General features: G+C 43.0%; 1 protein-coding gene and 1 long non-coding RNA gene across 3 annotated transcripts; one reads left to right on the top strand and one right to left on the bottom strand.

Annotated features, from left to right (window-relative positions):
* Positions 1 to 50: 50 nt before the first annotated feature.
* LOC138107318 (uncharacterized) lies at positions 51 to 3,185 on the top strand. 2 transcript variants are annotated; one of them, XR_011149404.1, is made up of 3 exons: positions 51 to 275; positions 899 to 1,045; positions 1,187 to 3,185. It is a non-coding gene; the product is annotated as an uncharacterized lncRNA (long non-coding RNA). The 2 variants fall into 2 exon arrangements; XR_011149403.1 differs by having other exon boundaries at positions 51 to 416.
* A 3,596-nt stretch (positions 3,186 to 6,781) lies between these two features.
* On the bottom strand, positions 6,782 to 17,493 carry ZBTB24 (zinc finger and BTB domain containing 24). Its single transcript, XM_069010994.1, is given in 8 exon segments — positions 6,782 to 8,212; positions 8,214 to 8,955; positions 9,844 to 9,925; positions 12,180 to 12,263; positions 12,972 to 13,055; positions 13,219 to 13,386; positions 13,806 to 14,799; positions 17,203 to 17,493. Coding segments are annotated over 8 exon segments (2,184 nt in total). The 5' UTR covers positions 17,206 to 17,493; the 3' UTR covers positions 6,782 to 8,185.
* Between the last annotated feature and the right edge of the window lie 594 nt (positions 17,494 to 18,087).

Genomic DNA, 18,087 nt, shown 5'->3' with positions numbered 1-18,087 from the left:
ACTCTGTTCATCTCATGGTCCCTGTTGCTATGGTTGGGATGGTGGCTGGAATAAAAAGGAAAAAAGCCAAGAGGCACACACCCCTGCAGCTATCAGCTTGGCTTGCCCTTAGGGCTGCTGATAGATGGCAGAGCTTTGTCAGCTGTAAATAATGCCCGGGAATGAGCCTGGCAGACAAACTCCTACAGGCTGGGAGGGCAGAAAGGTCAGCATTGTGCACCCTGAGGTGGGCTGTGTGTTGTGCCTCTGCCACACAGCTGAGCTTCCAGGGAAAGGTTTGCAGCTTCTTGCTTTCTCATTTGTACTGCCAGAGCTGCATTAAGGGATTCGCTGTAAGATGCTGAGCTGTGATGTGTATGACATCTCGTACAACACTGCACAGCTGTAACATTTCTTGGAGGTGTAGGAGCAAGGAGGTGAGGATGATGCTGTGCAGACCCCTGCCCTGAGCAGCACCAAGCCAAAAGTCCATAAAGCCTCAGTGCTGGTGCCTGCACCTGGTGGCAGCAAAGAAAAGCAGAAACATGAAGTTTGGAATATTTTCTTCCCAAGAGCTGATGCCAGGTGCAGGCATTTCTCTGCTTATTTGCTTCAAGCCCACACCACTCCCTGCTCCTTCCAAACTGGTGCTGGGGCTGAAGCCCAGGGGCTACCTCTGGCCACATGGAAAAACAGGTGCTGGAGCAGCCTCAGCACCATCACTGCCACAGGCACCCACCTGCCGGGGGTAGTCTGGCCACCACGAGTTTGAATTTGTCAACAGGGCCCAGCTCCATGGAACGCCAGACACCAGCCCACACCCTACCCTGCATTTCTAAGCACTTCCCAAGCCTAAGGTAAGCAGTTTTCCACCCTGTTGGAGGTCAGAAAAGGCTTCAATATCTGTTTTCCCCTGAAGGAAGGAAAACCGGGTTACACAGAAAGCATGTGGCAGAGCAGAGGACTGAAGCCAGCTCTTTCCAGAACTTTTGATGGATGCTGTCAGTAGCACTTAAAAGAAAGAGTGAAGAGCCTCTTGTTAATAGCAAATGCCCAGCAAAAAGTGGTAAGTAAAACCAAACATGAGAGCACTGCTTCCTCACAACACTCCCAGCCTCCAGTGAGCCTCTGCTCAAGGATTTCCTGGTATCTCTGCATTTAATTCCTCCCGGCAGCTCTTTTTCATTTGAAATTCTTTGCTTTTCAGGCAAATGTGAAAGTCTGGCATCCACAAATTTCTGCGGCAATGAGATTTACAGCTTAATTACACCCTGTGTAAAATGTGTGTCTCCTTTTGACGCAAAAACTCCTACCCACAGCTGTATTTGCTGGGCACTGCTGAGACATCATTCCCACTGGCAGCGCATGGACGGAGCAGTTCCAGAGGGGTCGCGGCTCCCACAGCAAAGCTTTGTGCCACCGCGGCAGCTTTGCTCTTTCGGCTCATGCAGCACGTGCAAAAGCTGCTTTGTGGGACAGCTGTAGGTTCAGCTCGGGCATCTGTCAGCACGGCTGGGTCAGGTCACTTTTCATCTCTGAGCACAGTGAACTTTAGGAGCCACTGGTGTTAGAACTGACAAAACTGAATTTGTGTGTTGTGTAAAAAAAATTGTGTAACTTTTCAGGGAACAACAGAACAATTGTCACATCCCCAGGAAAATAAGTCTTTCATGTGTCAAAATCCTATTGCAGGTGAAACAGCTGAGATTTTCTTGCAGAAAAAACCTATGTTAGATTAAAAAAAACCCCAAACCAGTTGATTTCTTATCTTAAGAACAATGTGCATTTTTTTTCTCCAACTGGATATCCCACTGGCTTTATAAAGTGATACATATTTACAGAACCACAGAGTCAGAACCAAAAAGCCTCCTGGGTAAATGTTTCTAAATTACATATGTCTATAAAAAAACTCAGACTGAGCAAGAGATCACAGGTTGCAGATGGGCCTCTTCCAGGTAGCCCTGAAGTCTCTCTGGTCTGGCTCAGTGGTAGTTTCCTACAGTGATTCATTAGGGCAATGCTTTTTTAGGAGTTTTGTTGGGATTTGCAGCAGTGCTGGTTTTGAAGAGCTCCATCCTCACAATATCAGGGGCTGTGAAGACAATCAGATTCTCGTCTACCACAGCTGCTCCCTTGCCTGAAAGATCCGTGCACAAGGTGTTATCATTTCATGTGATGATGTCCTCCTGCTGAAAAAATGCAGAAAAATAAGGCAAACAAAAGAGTTTGGACAAGGACACATGTTAAAATGGTAAGACAAGGCGGTTTTAATTCACAGCCAGGTCCTGGGTGGCAGCAGATGAGCTGAGGTGTGACAGTAGGTAACTGCAAGCAGCACATACAAATGCAGGCATGTTTTGTGGGCTGTGACTGCGTGATGCAAAGGAAAGTCCTTTCCTTCCTCCTCCCAAAGGTCGGCAGCACGGCTGCTCGAGCCTCTGTAGGCTGTAAGCTAAGCAGAATCTAATTTTGGTAGCCAGGCCATATGGCTTCTGCTACAGCCAAAAAAGTCTTATTTAAAGTCCAGAGGAGAAGCAGCGTATCCAAAGTCAAATATAAAATCAGCTTCAGAAAATACTGTCTTGGCTACCTATTTTCCCCTACATCCATAGTTTTAGCTCGATACAGATTAATGCAACTGAAGTTTATTGGGCTTTCTGAAACATGTCTTTTCTCCTTTTTGCACCACAACATTTAAGGATTAAACCCAGAGCAATCACTACCTATAATTTTTTAAAAATCCTGAGATTGACATCTGCATTTTGTAAATGTGCTTAAATTTACGCACAAGAAAATCTGTTCTTGAAATTTAATTCTGTACGTACATAGAACTGGCTCCCACTAATCCTTTTTCTTTGAAAAAAAATTTCTTTTTTACTGATAATTTCTAGGCATTCTTACTATCATTGTGGCCAAGAAAGGGAATTAACTATAAACATGCTGGTAATAGTCAACTGATAGTCAAAGTCAAAAAGAAAAGCAATGTTTAGCCTAACAAGCGTAACTTGTTTGCTCAACAGGACTGTTTTCTGAAAATTTATTTTTGGTGTTTTTTTATAAAGAGAGCATGCCAAGAACCACCAATTACTCATTGTCTCAATCTGCTCTGGTTTTTATTTCTCTACTTCTTTTCTCATCACTTGGTAATTCAGGTACATTAAATTTTATTCAACAGGTTGCCAATTATGAAAATTATATATATTAAAATCCTGAACTGGATGACTAATATTGATTTCAGACTCTATTACCTGTTTATGACAACATGATACTGTTCTGCAAGCCTGTTTGTAGTACTTAGATGAGGATAAATGTTTTGTGGGTGACAAGAGTTAGATGTGAATTAGTGGGTGCTGTTCTCCTTGCCAGCTGTGGCACATGTGCTGTGCTGCATTCAGTTTGGGGAGGAAAACAATTACCACGAAGGAAAATATGGAGAGCATATGAGGTTGTGCAGTACCTTTAAACAATGATTCTGAAAGCCTTTCAAAGGTCGGGCAGCAATGCTCTTGGCAACTTAAAGTCCTTTGAAGAGTGCACATGCACCCTGACACAAGACACCAGAGTTTTGCTTCTATGTGATTCTCAGAGGGTTTTCTTGCTCCAAACCTCTTCACCTGGTGCAGCTGCAGCTGTTTCAGTTCCTTTCAGTCCAAAATAGCCTCTGAAAAGGTACTGAGAAACAGAAGAGAAAGCAGACAAAACTAATTTTAAAAAATTATACACACACACACACACACGTATACATAAATATACATATATGTTTGAGAGAGACCCCCACATGACTGTACTAAAGGAGAGCTGCTAGGGGTCAGCCAGAGACATCTTGGTGAAGGGCAAGTAAAGTCACAGAATGGGTCAGGGTGGAAGGGACCACAGTGGATCATCTGGTCTAACCTCCCTGCTCAAGCAGGGTCCTCCCAGAGCACAGGGCACAGGATTTTGTGTCCAGGCAGTTCTTGAGTATCTCCAGTGAGGGAGACTCCACAACTTCTCAGGGCGATGTGTTCCAGTACACTCAGTCACTCACACAGGAAAGAAGTTCTTCCTCATGTCAGAAAAATTTGCAGGACAGGGTAGAAAGTTTGCTAACTAAAGCAAAACTCTGCTTCCTGCTATTCCAAAGATACTTTCAATTAGGTAGGATTAAAATATTAGCCAGAAATGAGCAGTAAGCATACTACAGTGAGATGCTGAGAATATGCCTGGATGGGCATTTCCATTTGGAAGAATTGCTTGGGACAGATATGATCAGTAGTCCCTCTGTTGTGGAAAACCATTTATTGTTCACCATGTTTTACAGAGGGTCTGAAAAGGGATGGAACATAGAGAACTGTTGTAGCTCATGGGACTGCAACTCTGCAAGCAGCAGACTCTTTAATTAGTCTCTAACGAATAGATAAAAGAGGTCCTGAAATCAGCTCTGGAGAGTGTGGCATGACCTCTTCCTTCTCTGCTCTTGGTGAGAACCTGCAGTGCAGAAGGACTGGGAAAAAGGCCTGTGCAGATGGACTTCTGACCATGTGAAGATAAGCAGACCCAGGAAGCACCCCTGGCTGCTCCCGCACTCCAGGGCACGCCTGCTGTGCAAACTGGCCTCCTCCCAGCCACTCCCAGCTCAGACTCAGCTTTTCTCCTGGATAAGGACACTTACACAGGATACTGGCAGGGACACAGTCTGCTGCAGAGTTGAAAGACATGGGGAGATGGGAAACACTCCAGTCTGCTGTGCTCACATAGGCACTGGGTTGGTGATTAGGAATAAATCCCAAACTAGTTTTCAGTTAAGGTGAAGCAGGAAAAGACTGAAAAAACCCACATGCAAGCACACCAGGAGAGGTATTAGCAAACACCAACCATGACCTTCATCAGCATGACTAACCAGCTACCACAGTGAAACAACTCTTTCACAGACAAAGAAATGCAAGCAAAACTCTTTCCTCAACAACTGGCAAGATCAATGCCAGGCTCAACATCTTTCATTTTAACCTGTGAATAGGCATTCAGTTGGAAAGTTTGTGAGGAGGTACAGTCATCTCCTTTTCCTCTTAGATGCTGAGGCAATTCCTGTACAACCCCTGGTAGTGCTTCTTTTTCTAGTTCCCCCGAGCAGGAGAGAGAGCATAAAGCAAGTATTAAAAAAAGCCTTGAAAAGTTACACCTGTTGGGATGAATATTTTCATATCGGCAGGATAATTTGCTTTCACAGTCCATATGAAATAAATACTCTGATATTCATCTATCAAAACCCAAGATGCTGGACTGGAAGGCCAAGCAGGGGAAATACACAACAGGTAAATACAGGCTTCAGAGTGTGTTTGCTCTACCTCCTGGGATTTGTTTCAACTTGCACCTGGAGAACCAACCAAAATTTTCAGAAAAAGCCAAAATCTGATAAACTTGCATTTGGGGGAAAAAAAAAAAAGTGAAATCCTATTAGAGTTCATCTGAACTGGGTAACTTACAAATGGAGCAGAGGAAACACACAATGGTGTTAAATGCTCACAAAACCGGATCTTTCTGTAGTCCTCTTACTGCCCTGCATTTATGTCTAAAACCTTAATCTCATTTGAACATAGTAAGCAGTGAGACAGATTTGCTAGGATTAGTCTATGTGAGAAAAAGAGAAGTTAAGGTGTTTACTGGCTAAGGAGTAAAGATACTTAGAGAGCTGTTCTGAAATGCAGTTTCTAAGGGATGCATTTTTTTTCCTGAATAGTTCTTAGTGGCAGCTGAACTCAAAAACAAAGCTGAAGGGGTTTCCTTTCAAATTCAAAGCAATCCTAGACTTCAGCTGTAGTCTTAAAAATGCACACACAGAAAAAGGATTCATCTTTTAGCAGAAATGTATTCACTAGAAAGGAAGTAAATTGTGTCCAAAAAACAACATTTGTGATATGAGAAGCCACGCCAGCTTCTCCAGTGCAAGCTACAATATGTGCTGACAGCTTAAGCAAGACGGGGTGCAGGATTAGTCATTGCCACACAATTCACAGCAGCTCGCTTCCTCACTGGCAGTTTGCAGAAAAGCACAACAGAATTCCAAACACAAAACTTCAGATTTTTTAGTTTCAAGAAAGCACTGAGAAATCACTATGTGATAGTGTCTCGTGCGAAACTGCAGCAAGGAACTCAATGCTGCATAATGAACAAAACAAAGTTCAAAAAAGAAGGAAAGTATTGAACAGTTACTTTACTGATAGCCTCAGAATTTAGCTTGTAACCCATTTTTAAGCATTTCAGAATTTGTAAATATATGGCAGAGAATGAATTCAGTGCAAGTTCCTCTAAACTTATGACCAGTGTGGTCTGGCTGCACTGTAGTGTTTTAGATAACAGCAGAAGTTCTAGGATGAAACTGCCAGAATATTTACTCTAAGCTTATACAATTATGCAGCAAGATTGTCTAAGTGTTGCAACAGGCTTTACTGTATTTATTTATCTGCTCTTACAGCATCAAGACTTCAAGCTTCTCAGGCAGAACTGCAGAATACGCTGGTTTACTTTTGTGGCAGAAAGTATGCAAATTTTATTTCTCCATTCTGAGAGGAAAGGTGAAAAGCCTGAACAGCTTTGCTGTGGGATGGCTTGTTGCTTTTTGGATTTGGTCTTTTTTGCATTGATTTATTCCCACTGTCTACCCATATCACAATGCATTTATATAAAAGTGATCCAGTACTTTGAAGGCATGGAGATACTTAGCCAAACTTCTGCAGCATGCAGTCAGGAGCAGGCCAAGTAGTCCAGACTTGGAACAAGGGATATTATAAAAAATGTGGATAATTCTGCTTTTAAATTCACCGCATTTTCTAGATTTTTCATTTGTTATAACATAAAACATCAATGTAAATCACAAGTATGACATTTTAAAGCTGAAGTGACAACTGAGCACATTCTTCTAAGTAACAGTGGCATTTTATCTGGATTTTAACACACCAGTCTAACCATGCAAAGTGTTACCAGTAATCAAACCTGAAAATACAAAGCATGTATTTTGGCAAGGCATTTTATTATGATGTCAAATCTTTTTTGTTAGCAGTCAGTCATTGAAAACAATCTGTACACATCTAATTTAGTCAACAAAAATAGTTGTACAGCTTTAAGCGATGTGCCCCATTTGTGTAACTCATTTTGCTCTGAACTAATGCTTTTCATTGTTTAAATCCTCACATAAACAATTACCAGTCTTAACATTATATTAAAGTAAGATTATGTTCTTCTCTCAAAAGTACAAAAAATAACACTTTAAATATACAGTGGCTCCTAAGCTTAGACAGAATCCTGTCAGGAAGAGAGTTTTGCACTTCAATAGACAGTGCCTTCAACAACAAGAGCTCTTCAAAGTGCTTGGCAGAGTGTGTGAACACTATCCCCACTTACTACATGATGAAAAAAGGCACAGAGGTCAACTACCTCGCCCACAGTCACACAGAGAGTGAGTGGTAGAACTAACAGAGCAGAATTCGGGGGTTTCAGTTCTCCAGTGTAACCATCACATCTCATTGCCACTATTCAAGTGCAATCGCTTAAACATTTATGAGGAGCAAAACTTGTACAGCACACAGTAAACAGAAGGGAAGATTCAGGGCAGTTAAAGGCTGCGACAGTTTCAACCCAAACCAAAGGAATTTGGTAGTCAGTAACTCATAATGCACTTCAGGGAATGATTACATAGAGAATGATACATTAACCTGCAGAGAGAAAGCTCATTAAATGTAAGACACATGGTGTTAGCTTTGCAAAAAGTACTGGTTGTCTTAAGCTTGACAGTAGCTCAGGTATGTTAAGTTTGTCAGAGAAGTGGTTACCTCCTGTTCAGCAGATGTCCTAAACTTTGTTCTCCTACCAGCAAGGTGAACTTTTCTGGAAAGTCACACAGAAATGCAAATAAGGGCTAAATATCTCCTCAGTAGGCAGAGATGTGTATGAGGCACAAACACCCACATTAACTGCTTGTGAGGTGTGGACTAAGTGGTAAAGAAATACCAATCCAGAAAAACAAAATAGTCTAAAATAAATATGGTTAAGAAAACTGAGTCACTCATCTAAAATCATCAAGAAATGCATCTTTGGATAGCTTTATGTTGCAAAAAAGAAGTGTGACACACGTAATCCCTGCTTGGATGAGAAGCATTCTCTGGTCTAGCCCTCTGCTAACAAGCATTTCAGAAAGCCTGTCCTTGGATAGGATGCTCATGAGATGACTCATTTACTGACAGAGGCTGCTGATGGGATTCAGAAACATGTACACTTTGATTCTGTTCTTCCCTGACTTGATGGGAAGGAACTGTATCTTGGCTAGAGTGAGACTGCTGACTTGATTCCTGAGCCAGCTGCACGTGCTGAGCTGGATGTGAAGATCCCGCTAAGTGGATTTGTTCATTTTGTCCCTGATGAGCATGGAGATGTTCTAGTGCTTCCTTGGAAAGAGTGATGACATGCATTTGTTCAGGTTGGGCAGCCTCTATTTGGTTTGCAATCATATTGATACTTTGGATTTGTTCTGTCTGCTCCTGCTGAGCTGAAAGCAACAAGTTTTGCAGCTGCTGTGGTGGCTGCGCGAGCAGCGCGAGGTTCGCAGCCTGCTCTGTCGTCATGCTGGGGGCATTTTCTGCAGTCACAATACTGATGCCTTGATTGTGGCTGGGCATGAAGTTGATGTTGTGAACTGCATCCGTAACCAGCAGCTGAATTTCCTGCCCTCCGGAGGTGGCAAGTTGGTACTGCTGCAGCTGGAGAATGTTTCTCAGTTCTTCTGGATGAGCGTTGGTGCTCGGGGCAGCACTGGCTTCCTGAAACTGCTTTTCCTTGCTGTGAATTTTCAAATGAGACTTCAGGTTGTCCAGACGAGCAAACTGCAAACTACATTCTGGGCAGGAGAAAGGCTTTTTGCCTGTGTGTAAGATACAGTGTCTTCTCTTAGCACTGGAATCAGAGAAGGATTTTCCACATATACCACAAGAATATGGCTTTTCTCCTCTGCAAAAGGAAAGAATTTGATCTCATTAAAATATTCACTTTGACAATGCTGCTTTCTGAAACTTATTCTTTAATAAAATACTTACATGATTACTTTGTTTTTCTAAATTTAAGTACTTAAAATGTAGTGGCATTAAAAACATCCTCTATTTGACCTCCTGATCATTTCTATTTGACTTCACAAACAGTACAATTAGTATATAGTCCAGAGCTACAGAGATAACTGCCTTCCTCTCATAAAACCAGAGGTACAAGCTCCGTGCTGCTAGGCCTTGACAAGAATGCAACAACTCTGCATAATTCTAAGCACTGACCATTTTAAGAACATTTATTAACAGTGCGGGCTTTAAAACAAAAAGAAGTGTCCAAATCCTAACTTGCTGCCTGCATCAAAAGGACGAGAAGTGTTACTGGGAATGTTTTCTTAGACAACAGTTTTCCAGCAATGTAAAATCTAACATGTCTTTACACAATGCATTGCACTGACAGGGGTAAAAGACAACTAAAGCTATTACAGAGACAGGATGGCTCACAGGGTAACAGGACACTGCTCCGATGACCCTGATACACCATGGCTACTGTTCTGCTCTCAAACTTACAGTAAAATTTTCACAAAAATAATGCAGCAGTAAGTACATTGTCAGTGAACAGACACAAAACCCCAAAGAAGACTCTTACGATATCTTGGCACAAGAGTATTTAGCATTTCAGTCCTTTCCACTACCAACTTTTTGCTTACATAGATTAAGCAAAAATGTTAAGTTTTTAACTATCATTCAAACTGCAAGCAAGTCCTGACCATTCTATAACTGAACAAGCACTACGTACAGGTTATAAAATTAGAAATTACATTTTTAAAGAATGTAATGAAAATAAGACATACTTTACCTGTGAATTCTAATGTGGGTTTGAAGTGAACTTTTAGCTGTAAATGATTTGCCACAAATCTCACAAGTGAAGGGCTTCTCACCTATCAAAAAGAAATGGGACTTCACTTTTTAAATAGCACTTTTCATCAATACATTAAAAACATTTTGTATTTTACCATACACAGTATCAAGTGTGCACTGTTGGCTCCTCAGGCTTCTGCTATGGGTCAGCACAGATATCCAAAACGGAATGAACTCACTAGTCAAAATGAGGGTAGAACATTTTAAATGTACACCTCTAGCATTTCTCCCCTTTGAAGGTGAAGAATTAGGTGATCCAAGCCCCCAAAGCAACAAAAAGCTGTACCTATGGCACAGATGTGGGTGTTCCACATGGAACAGAAATGCTTTGAAAAAGGCTGTCCCTGAACCCTGGCATTAATTCCAGGTTCACGTGCAGCACCATGCAGATGAGTAAGCCCAAACTTCCAAAGCTGGAAAATGAATCCATTGTCTTAACAACTTGCCTGGCTTTCTACAAGGCTCCATGACACTAGGCCTATCATATTCTGGGAACACCAGTTAGAAAAATAAAATGTATATTTGTTTGGGGATTTTTTTGTTTATTTGTTGGGGATTTTTTAGTGCATTTGGAATTTTGATGTCTAATTGAGTAGAAGCAGAGAGGCCAAATTAAATGATAAGAAGGTTGACAAGAAGCAGATACTACCCAACCAAAGCAAATCCTAATTCACACCATAATAAATCCTTGTTGCATTGAGGTTCTTTAAGACACCAGACACAAGAATCCAGATCGCCACTGTGGTAATTCACACCATCAAAGCACATCAAACCCAGGGATTGGGCAGCAGCCAGTTTCCAAGGAAGCTTCACATTTAGCATAGAACTGCAATGCTTACCAGCCTTCGTGTGGCTTTGGAGGGCATGGATAAAGGATGAGAGAACAAGAAACATTTGTCAGAAGGGACCTCTGATCATCCAGTCCCAGCCTGCTACTGAAAACAGGAGTAACTTCCCAAGTAGACTGTATTATTATTACACAGTGTTACCAAACTGCTGCCGCTGCCAAAGGAGAACAGTTCTATCAATGTTAACACCTGTCCCCCAAATGCCTTGGAATTTTACTTTGCTTTTGAGATGGGACAGATCAATTATTATTTCTACATAATTAATATTGGTATCTTGCCTGTCTTTTCTAGAAGTAAAATATATTGCAAGCCAGTTTCTGCTAAACTCAGCTTAGCTCATATATTTTTGCAACTTACCTTCCTAGTAAGTTTCCTCTTCTCATTTCCCATACCAAACTCTTTCCCACCACATTAAGAGAGCTGTATCAGCTTCAGATACAAAACTCGTGTGTGTCAATACTGTGTTCTCCTCAATACAAAATCGTGTTAAGTATTACAAGCTAACACTATTCTGGATAACCAAAAACTCCCAGAAGCACAAGTTTTGACCTTAGCATATCCCAGAAAACTTAAAGCTGTGTTATTTTCACTGAGAAGAGGGAATGAAGAATATAAAGTATGCTCGAGACTGAGTTATGTATTACAATTGCAAGCAACATGTTTAAGAATAATTTAATTTTGTGAGGAAACAATTTTATGAGGAAACAGTATTTCTAGTTACATTCAAAGACAAAATTATTCACACGTCACTTTATGAACTTACCCTTCAAAGGAAAATATTTTACAAAGTTTATGCCTTGTTATTATGAGAGGGTAGATCAACATTTTTATCTCTGTTACCCAGTGATTCATTACCAGCTTGCCCTCTAAATCTCTTAAAACACCCTCTGACACACTTGCATTAAATCATCCCTCTCAGCCCATCTCCTCTCAACATCTGGTTTATGACTGCACAATAAAAAGATAAATGGAAATAATTATTTTTCTGGTCACAGCACTTTTCATAAGCACCCATCCCTCAGAGAGGTGTCCAACTCATTTAGGACACACACCTTCTGTTACTTGTCAGCTCACTGCAAGCCAGATACGTGCTGGATACAGCTCTCCCGACATTCCTGAATTCCCAGTCCAGGATTCTATCACAGGAAAGCTAACTGGCATTTTCTGCAGCAGGTTTTATAAAACTGGGGAAAAAATCCCTCTTCCTGTAATAGGCACTGCTTATGTGCTGCTGTAACACAAGCTCTTTTGTGCTCCTGCATTCTTGATGTCAAATCTCTTCATTAGCAACACAGGCATCATTACATACAAGCAGAGCAGAACTTCATTCCACAGAGACAAATGTAATTTGCCTAACATTGTTTTGTCCATGTAACTTCAAGAAAAACAAACCACAAAGCCCACAAAACCCGAAGTACAACATTACCTGTATGTGTTCTTAGATGTTTCTTTAGCTGAGCTGCATCCATGAATTTGCGACGACACTGGTTACACTCCGGCAGTGAACGGCCTTGTCGCAATAACAAAAAAAGTGTCAGTGCATAAGTGATCCCCTGTATCTCTTCAGTGATCTTTGTTAAAGCACTTTCCTGTAAAATAACCACTTTGATATAATATAGAGATAAAACAAAAGGTGATTCACTGCTTCCTCACTATCTTAACTGTCACACTCCTATCTCTCAATTTAATATTACCACAGGAAAAGAGGGGACTGATACCTGCTCCTGCCCAAGAACACCTTCTCTTAAAGCTTTGTAAATTCTGATTTTCTCCACCACGTCCTCTGTCTGTAGCTCCATCCTGTTCCAGAAGTGAGGAGGACACTTCCTAAAGCTTGTTTGCCATTACTAGTCCAAACTAGTAGACAACTACAATGCAATTTGCACACCAGGCAGCAGACACAATCATTTATACAATTCCCAGCTTCTATGTAGCATTGACAGCAGGGCTAAAATAATCACGTTTTATGTCAAATACAGTGTAACTAATTTTTAATCATTGTAAGAGCCCTTCTCAATTAAATATTTTTCTACATATTTCATTTACTATACACCATGTTGGTTTTTTTCACCCTATCCACTGTTATATCAAGATAGGACACATTAAGGCAGCAAAGACTAAATACATCACTGAGGAAGAACTTCCAGCCTAAGTCAATCTTTAGGAAGACAAATCAGCATGGACTGTAAGCCAGGTCCTCAACCCAAACTTCTTATACCTGTGTGTACTCGATAGTGGCTCTTGAGCTGTCTCTTTTGGCTGAAGTACTTCCCACACTGATCGCATGTAAAAGCCTTCTGCCCTGTAGAGAAAATCACTTATTAAAACATAAGCCACGTCCGAAACAAATGTAAGGAAATAAATAAAATACACAAGCCAGCCCACACCAGACAGAGCAGAAGTACCTTTTTCTCAGAAAGGCAAATTCTTGGAGCAGAGCGCTACATTTGCCTTGAAGTATTTACCTGAATGTAGGCTCATGTGCTCCAGAAGGGAATGCTTTGTTGTCAGAGCCTTACTGCAGACAGTGCACGTGTACGGCCGTTCCCCAGTGTGCATCCGCTCATGGACTTGAAGAGAATGCTTCTGGGAAAAGCCTTTGCCACACTCACTGCACTTAAAAGGGCGCTCCCCTGAAAGCAAAAGATGACATTTTTAGGCATAAATGCATCATTTCTCACTAGATATTCTAAACTGATAGTGAGATGCACTGCAATGTTGTAGCTCCTGAAAAAGTTACTCTTGATTAGTGATAAAGAGACAAGCTTCACACAGGAATAAAATAATTCTTTAGCTACTGTTATAACTATTTTCTATATAATTCAGTGCTTAAACAGTGAAATTATTAATTGCTGAAATCAAGGTGAGACATAGAAGTTCTGAGATCTGCTGACAAAAATAAAACAGCAAGCACAGAAGACCCACTGTAATTTGGAACAGCATGCTATTTTGGATATTCTTGCTGTAGTCAACAACCACCAATTCAACAGTCACTTGCATTTGGCAACATCACTAAACCTTAACCCAAAAGCAGCAGTCTCTGAAGGCCTACCTGTATGACTTCGCTGGTGAATAGCCAAGAAGTGATTATACTTAAATACTTTGCCACAGTCTTTACAGCGAGCTTCAGAACCTGCACGTTTTCTTTTTCCATCAGCTCTCTTTGCCAGTCCTTTCTCATCCTCATCCCCAAGAAGTTTATAATCTTTTAGTTTGATTGATCTCCTTATTCTACGTTTGCTGTAACGGCTCTGAGTGCCCTGTATTCCTTCAGATTTGGGATCATAATTTTCATCTTTCTCAGCTGACAGATCAACAGCAGCCTCTGAGCCACAAGCAGGTTCAGTTTCTTCTCCATCTTTTCTCACTGAGGCCTGTTCACTGGCAACTGTTTCTTCTAATTCAGTGTCTTTTTTCATAAAATTTTGCTTATTTTGCACGGAGTTGTTCTCTCTCAGCTGCCCATCTTCGGCGGAATTTGCTCCTGATTCTTCTTCTTCTTGGATGACCTTGATTTTCCTTGGTCGCCCCCGTTTTCGCTTTGGTGGATCACTGTTTTTCCTGTCACTTGCAACAACAGAGGCTCCACTGTCAGCTGGAGCTGGCAATGCACTACCTGGGCTGCGGCTTTCCAGGTAGTCTGTGCAGGCCCATACCAAGTCAGTCACTTTCAGCAGCTGTGCAGTAGCCAGGATTTGTTCTGTGCTTTTCTCACTGGCACAGAGACAACCAGTGTAGATAAATTCTAGCAGAACTCCAAAGGTGTCTGCAACCATTCCCTCCAACATGTAGATTGACTGCCCTATTTCACCCTCATTTACAAACATCATTGAGAAGTATTCGCTGCTAGCAGCCAGCAAAGCTTTGTGGGCTCTGAATTGCACATTCTCCACTATCAGAGTAATGTCACAAAGAAAATCCTTTTTCCTTTGTTCCTCAAAATTAGCCAAAATGGTATCTTTGTGAGCTTTTGAGTGGATGATGACCAGTTTCTCAGAAGGATCAGTTGTTTTTTCCATTTTAATGATGAATATTAAAGGAGGTGCCTAGAAAAACAGAATAGCTTTAGTAAAGAATTATTTTAACAGTCAGCATTATAAGACACCATGTATCATTTGTTATACCAGTAACAGAGTTCAAGAGTTTCTGAAGCAATTCTGAATCCTCCGAACTTCTGAAAAATCAACACTACTGCTGACAGAGAATTTCTTGAAGAAGTATTTTTAAAGCCTATGAAATGGTTGCAGATAATTTCTTAGATCAGAATAACTGTCTATCCTTTTTTCATCTCTGATGTACTGTGAACTCTGTATTATCTAAAAAAATTGCTACCCTATTTTCTGCAACTAAAACAATCAGAAAAAAGAACTCCTTATTCACAGCTCCAGTACAGCAGTGGATTTGCATAGCAAGGTTTTGGTTATGGGGCAGCTACAGGGGTGGCTTCTGTGAGAAGCTGCCAGAAGCTTCCCCCATGTCCTGCAGAGCCAACACCAGACGGCTCCAAGACAGACCCACCACTGGCCAAGGCTGAGCCCATCAGTCAGTGGTGGTAGTACCTCTGGGATAACAGATTTAAGAAGGGGGAAAGAAAACTGCACAACTGCAGCTGGAGAGAGGAGTGAGAATACATGGGAACAGCAGCCCTGCAGACACCAAGGTCAGTGGAGAAGGAGGGAAGGAGGTGCTCCAGATGCCAGAGCAGAGATTCCCCCACAGCCCCTGGTGCAGACCATGGTGAGGCAGCTGTGCCCCTGGAGCCCATGGAGGTCCATGGTGGAGCACAGATGCACCTGCAGCCCTGGAGGACCCCACACCAGAGCAGGTGGATGATGCCTGAAAGAGGCTGGGAGCCTGTGGGAAGCCTGTGCTGGGGCAGGCTCCTAGCAGGACCTATGGCCTCATGGAGAAAGGAGCCCACACTGAAATGGGTCTGCTGGCAGGACTTGTGACCCCAGGGAGGACCCACACTGGAGCAGACTGGTCCTGAAGGACTGCACCTGTAGAAGGGATCCAAGCTGGAACATTTTGTGAAGAACTGCAGCCCATGGGAAGGACTCAGGCTAAAGGAGTTCATGGAGGAAGGACTGTCTCCTGTGGAAGTGACCCCACACTGGAGCAGATGAAGAATGACAGGAATCAAAGAAGCATCCAAGACAATGTGCCATGAACTGACTGCAGCCCTCATTCTCCATCCCCTTGCACTGCTGGGGGGAGGAGGTAGAGAAAACTGGGACTAAAGCTGAGCCTGGAAAGCAGGGAGAGGTGGGGTGAGCTGTTTGAAGATTCGGGTTTATTTCTCACTATCCAACAGTTATCTCATGGGTAAAAAGTAATTTCCTCAAGTCAAGTCTGTTTTGCCTCTGCTGGAAACTGCTGAGTGATCTCTCTCTGTCCTTATCTCAACCCATGAGCTTTTACTATATTCTCTGTCCCCTGTCCACCTGAGGAGGGGAGTGATGGAGTGGCTCTGGTGGGCACCTGGTGTCCAGCCAGCATCAACCCACCACACTGGAAACAGAAAGGTCAACTGCAGTTTGATCAGTGCAGATTATTCAGGGACAAGGCTAGGAAATCTTGTAATAAATGACAAAACTTCACTGATACCAATGTGGCAGGACTTCATGACTTCTTTTATCCCCATCTATCCTTCTGAAAATGTCTCTTTTGTAACATTTTACCTTACTAAGCTTCAGCCTAAGAAGGTAGGCAATACAAACAGAAAAACAGCAGTGTTCTGAAGGGTTCTGTCTAATATAGGGTTCATTAAGGTATCTATTAATGATCAATTTGACTTGCTAAGCTTCTTCAATAGTAAATTTGGAAAAATTAATAACAAACAGAAAAAAAATCCAGTAATTTCAGAAGAATCCACCAAAGAAGAATGCCCAAAATGTCCCATTTACATCTGAACCAAAGATAAAACAGATTAGCTACCTGTTATCCTAATTTATACAAGTATCATATTAAACACATATAAATTAGCATGTTTGTATTTAGTTACTGCAACAGTTTCAATCACCTAAACAAATGCTCCATGAAACAACAGATACTACCTACAGATGACACCTAAACGCTACTGAGGTGGTGAAAAAGGGATTCTTTAGCCCTAATCATCTACCAAATAGTTCACAATGGAATCAAATTGTTTTATTTGGGAGCTTTAATTTCGGGAGCATGTGAGCCTGATGTTTGTTGCTGCAGCACCTTAAAGCACAGCTGCAGGTGTGATCCAATCTGCCTTATCGTGCATTACAAGAATTCCTGAACAGCTGCTGTCAACTCTGCCTGCAGGCATCCCCTAAGATCCACACGCGTTACAGACAAGACAGTAGGTGTTTTGTGAGCTCTGATCATAGAAAGGACTTCGGTGTTTAACCAGAAGCTCACAGCATTACTATTTTGACTGCAAAATCCAAAATAGCTGCCTTCCCTAAAAAAAACCTCACCATTATAGAGCGAGGCAGTACTCAAGCAGGAGGCCCCACGCTGCCGGCCGTGCGTTCGGATGCACACTCCGGTCCAGCCGTGGACGGGCTCAGGAGCTGCCGCGAGGTGAGCCCGGGGGGCAGCGCACGGCCCGGGGCTGGGCCTCGACACGGGCACGGCCAAGGGCACCGCGCGGGTCGCCGCCCCCCGCGCACCGTGTGAGCCCCGAGCTCGGTTCGGGCCGCCCCTCGGGGAAGGCCGCTCGTCCCTCGCGGGGCAGGGAGGGGGCGCTGCCCCACGAGAGCCGCAGGCCCGGGTGCCCCGGCCTGGCCGCCGCCCGCCCTGCCCCAGCACTCACCGCTCACCGCCGGCCCCGCTACGCCGCCGCTGCACTTCCGGGCGGGGGCTGGCGCCGCGCCTGCGCTGCCGCAATGAGCGCCACACGGGCGGGACTTGGAGCCACGGAATCACAGAACGTCCTGGGCTGGAAGGGGTCCGATTCTAGCTGCCAGCCCACCCCAGGACAGCTCCCAAAATCACACCATCTTGCCAAACGCTTCTCTTAACTCTCTCAGGCTGGTGCTGTGACCACTTCCCTGGAGAGCCTGCTCTAGTGCCCAGCCGCCCTCTGGGTGAGGAACCTTTTCCTAATACCTAAACTAATCCTCCCCTGACACAACTTCAGGGCATTCCCTCACGTCCTGTTACTGGTCTCCACAGGGAAGAGATCAGTGCCTGCCCCTCCTCTTCCCCTCATGAGGAATTGAGACTGCAGTGAGGTTTCCTCTCAGTTTCTTCCAGGCTGAACAGACCAAGTGACCTTAGCTGCTCCTTACACAGCTTCCCCTCAAGGCCCTTCACTCTCGTCACAGCCTTCCTTTGGACACTCTCTAGTAGCTTTGTAT

This window comes from Aphelocoma coerulescens, chromosome 3 (assembly GCF_041296385.1).
Source record: "Aphelocoma coerulescens isolate FSJ_1873_10779 chromosome 3, UR_Acoe_1.0, whole genome shotgun sequence".
Lineage (NCBI taxonomy): Eukaryota > Metazoa > Chordata > Aves > Passeriformes > Corvidae > Aphelocoma > Aphelocoma coerulescens.
This window is presented reverse-complemented; position numbering and strand designations above follow the sequence as displayed.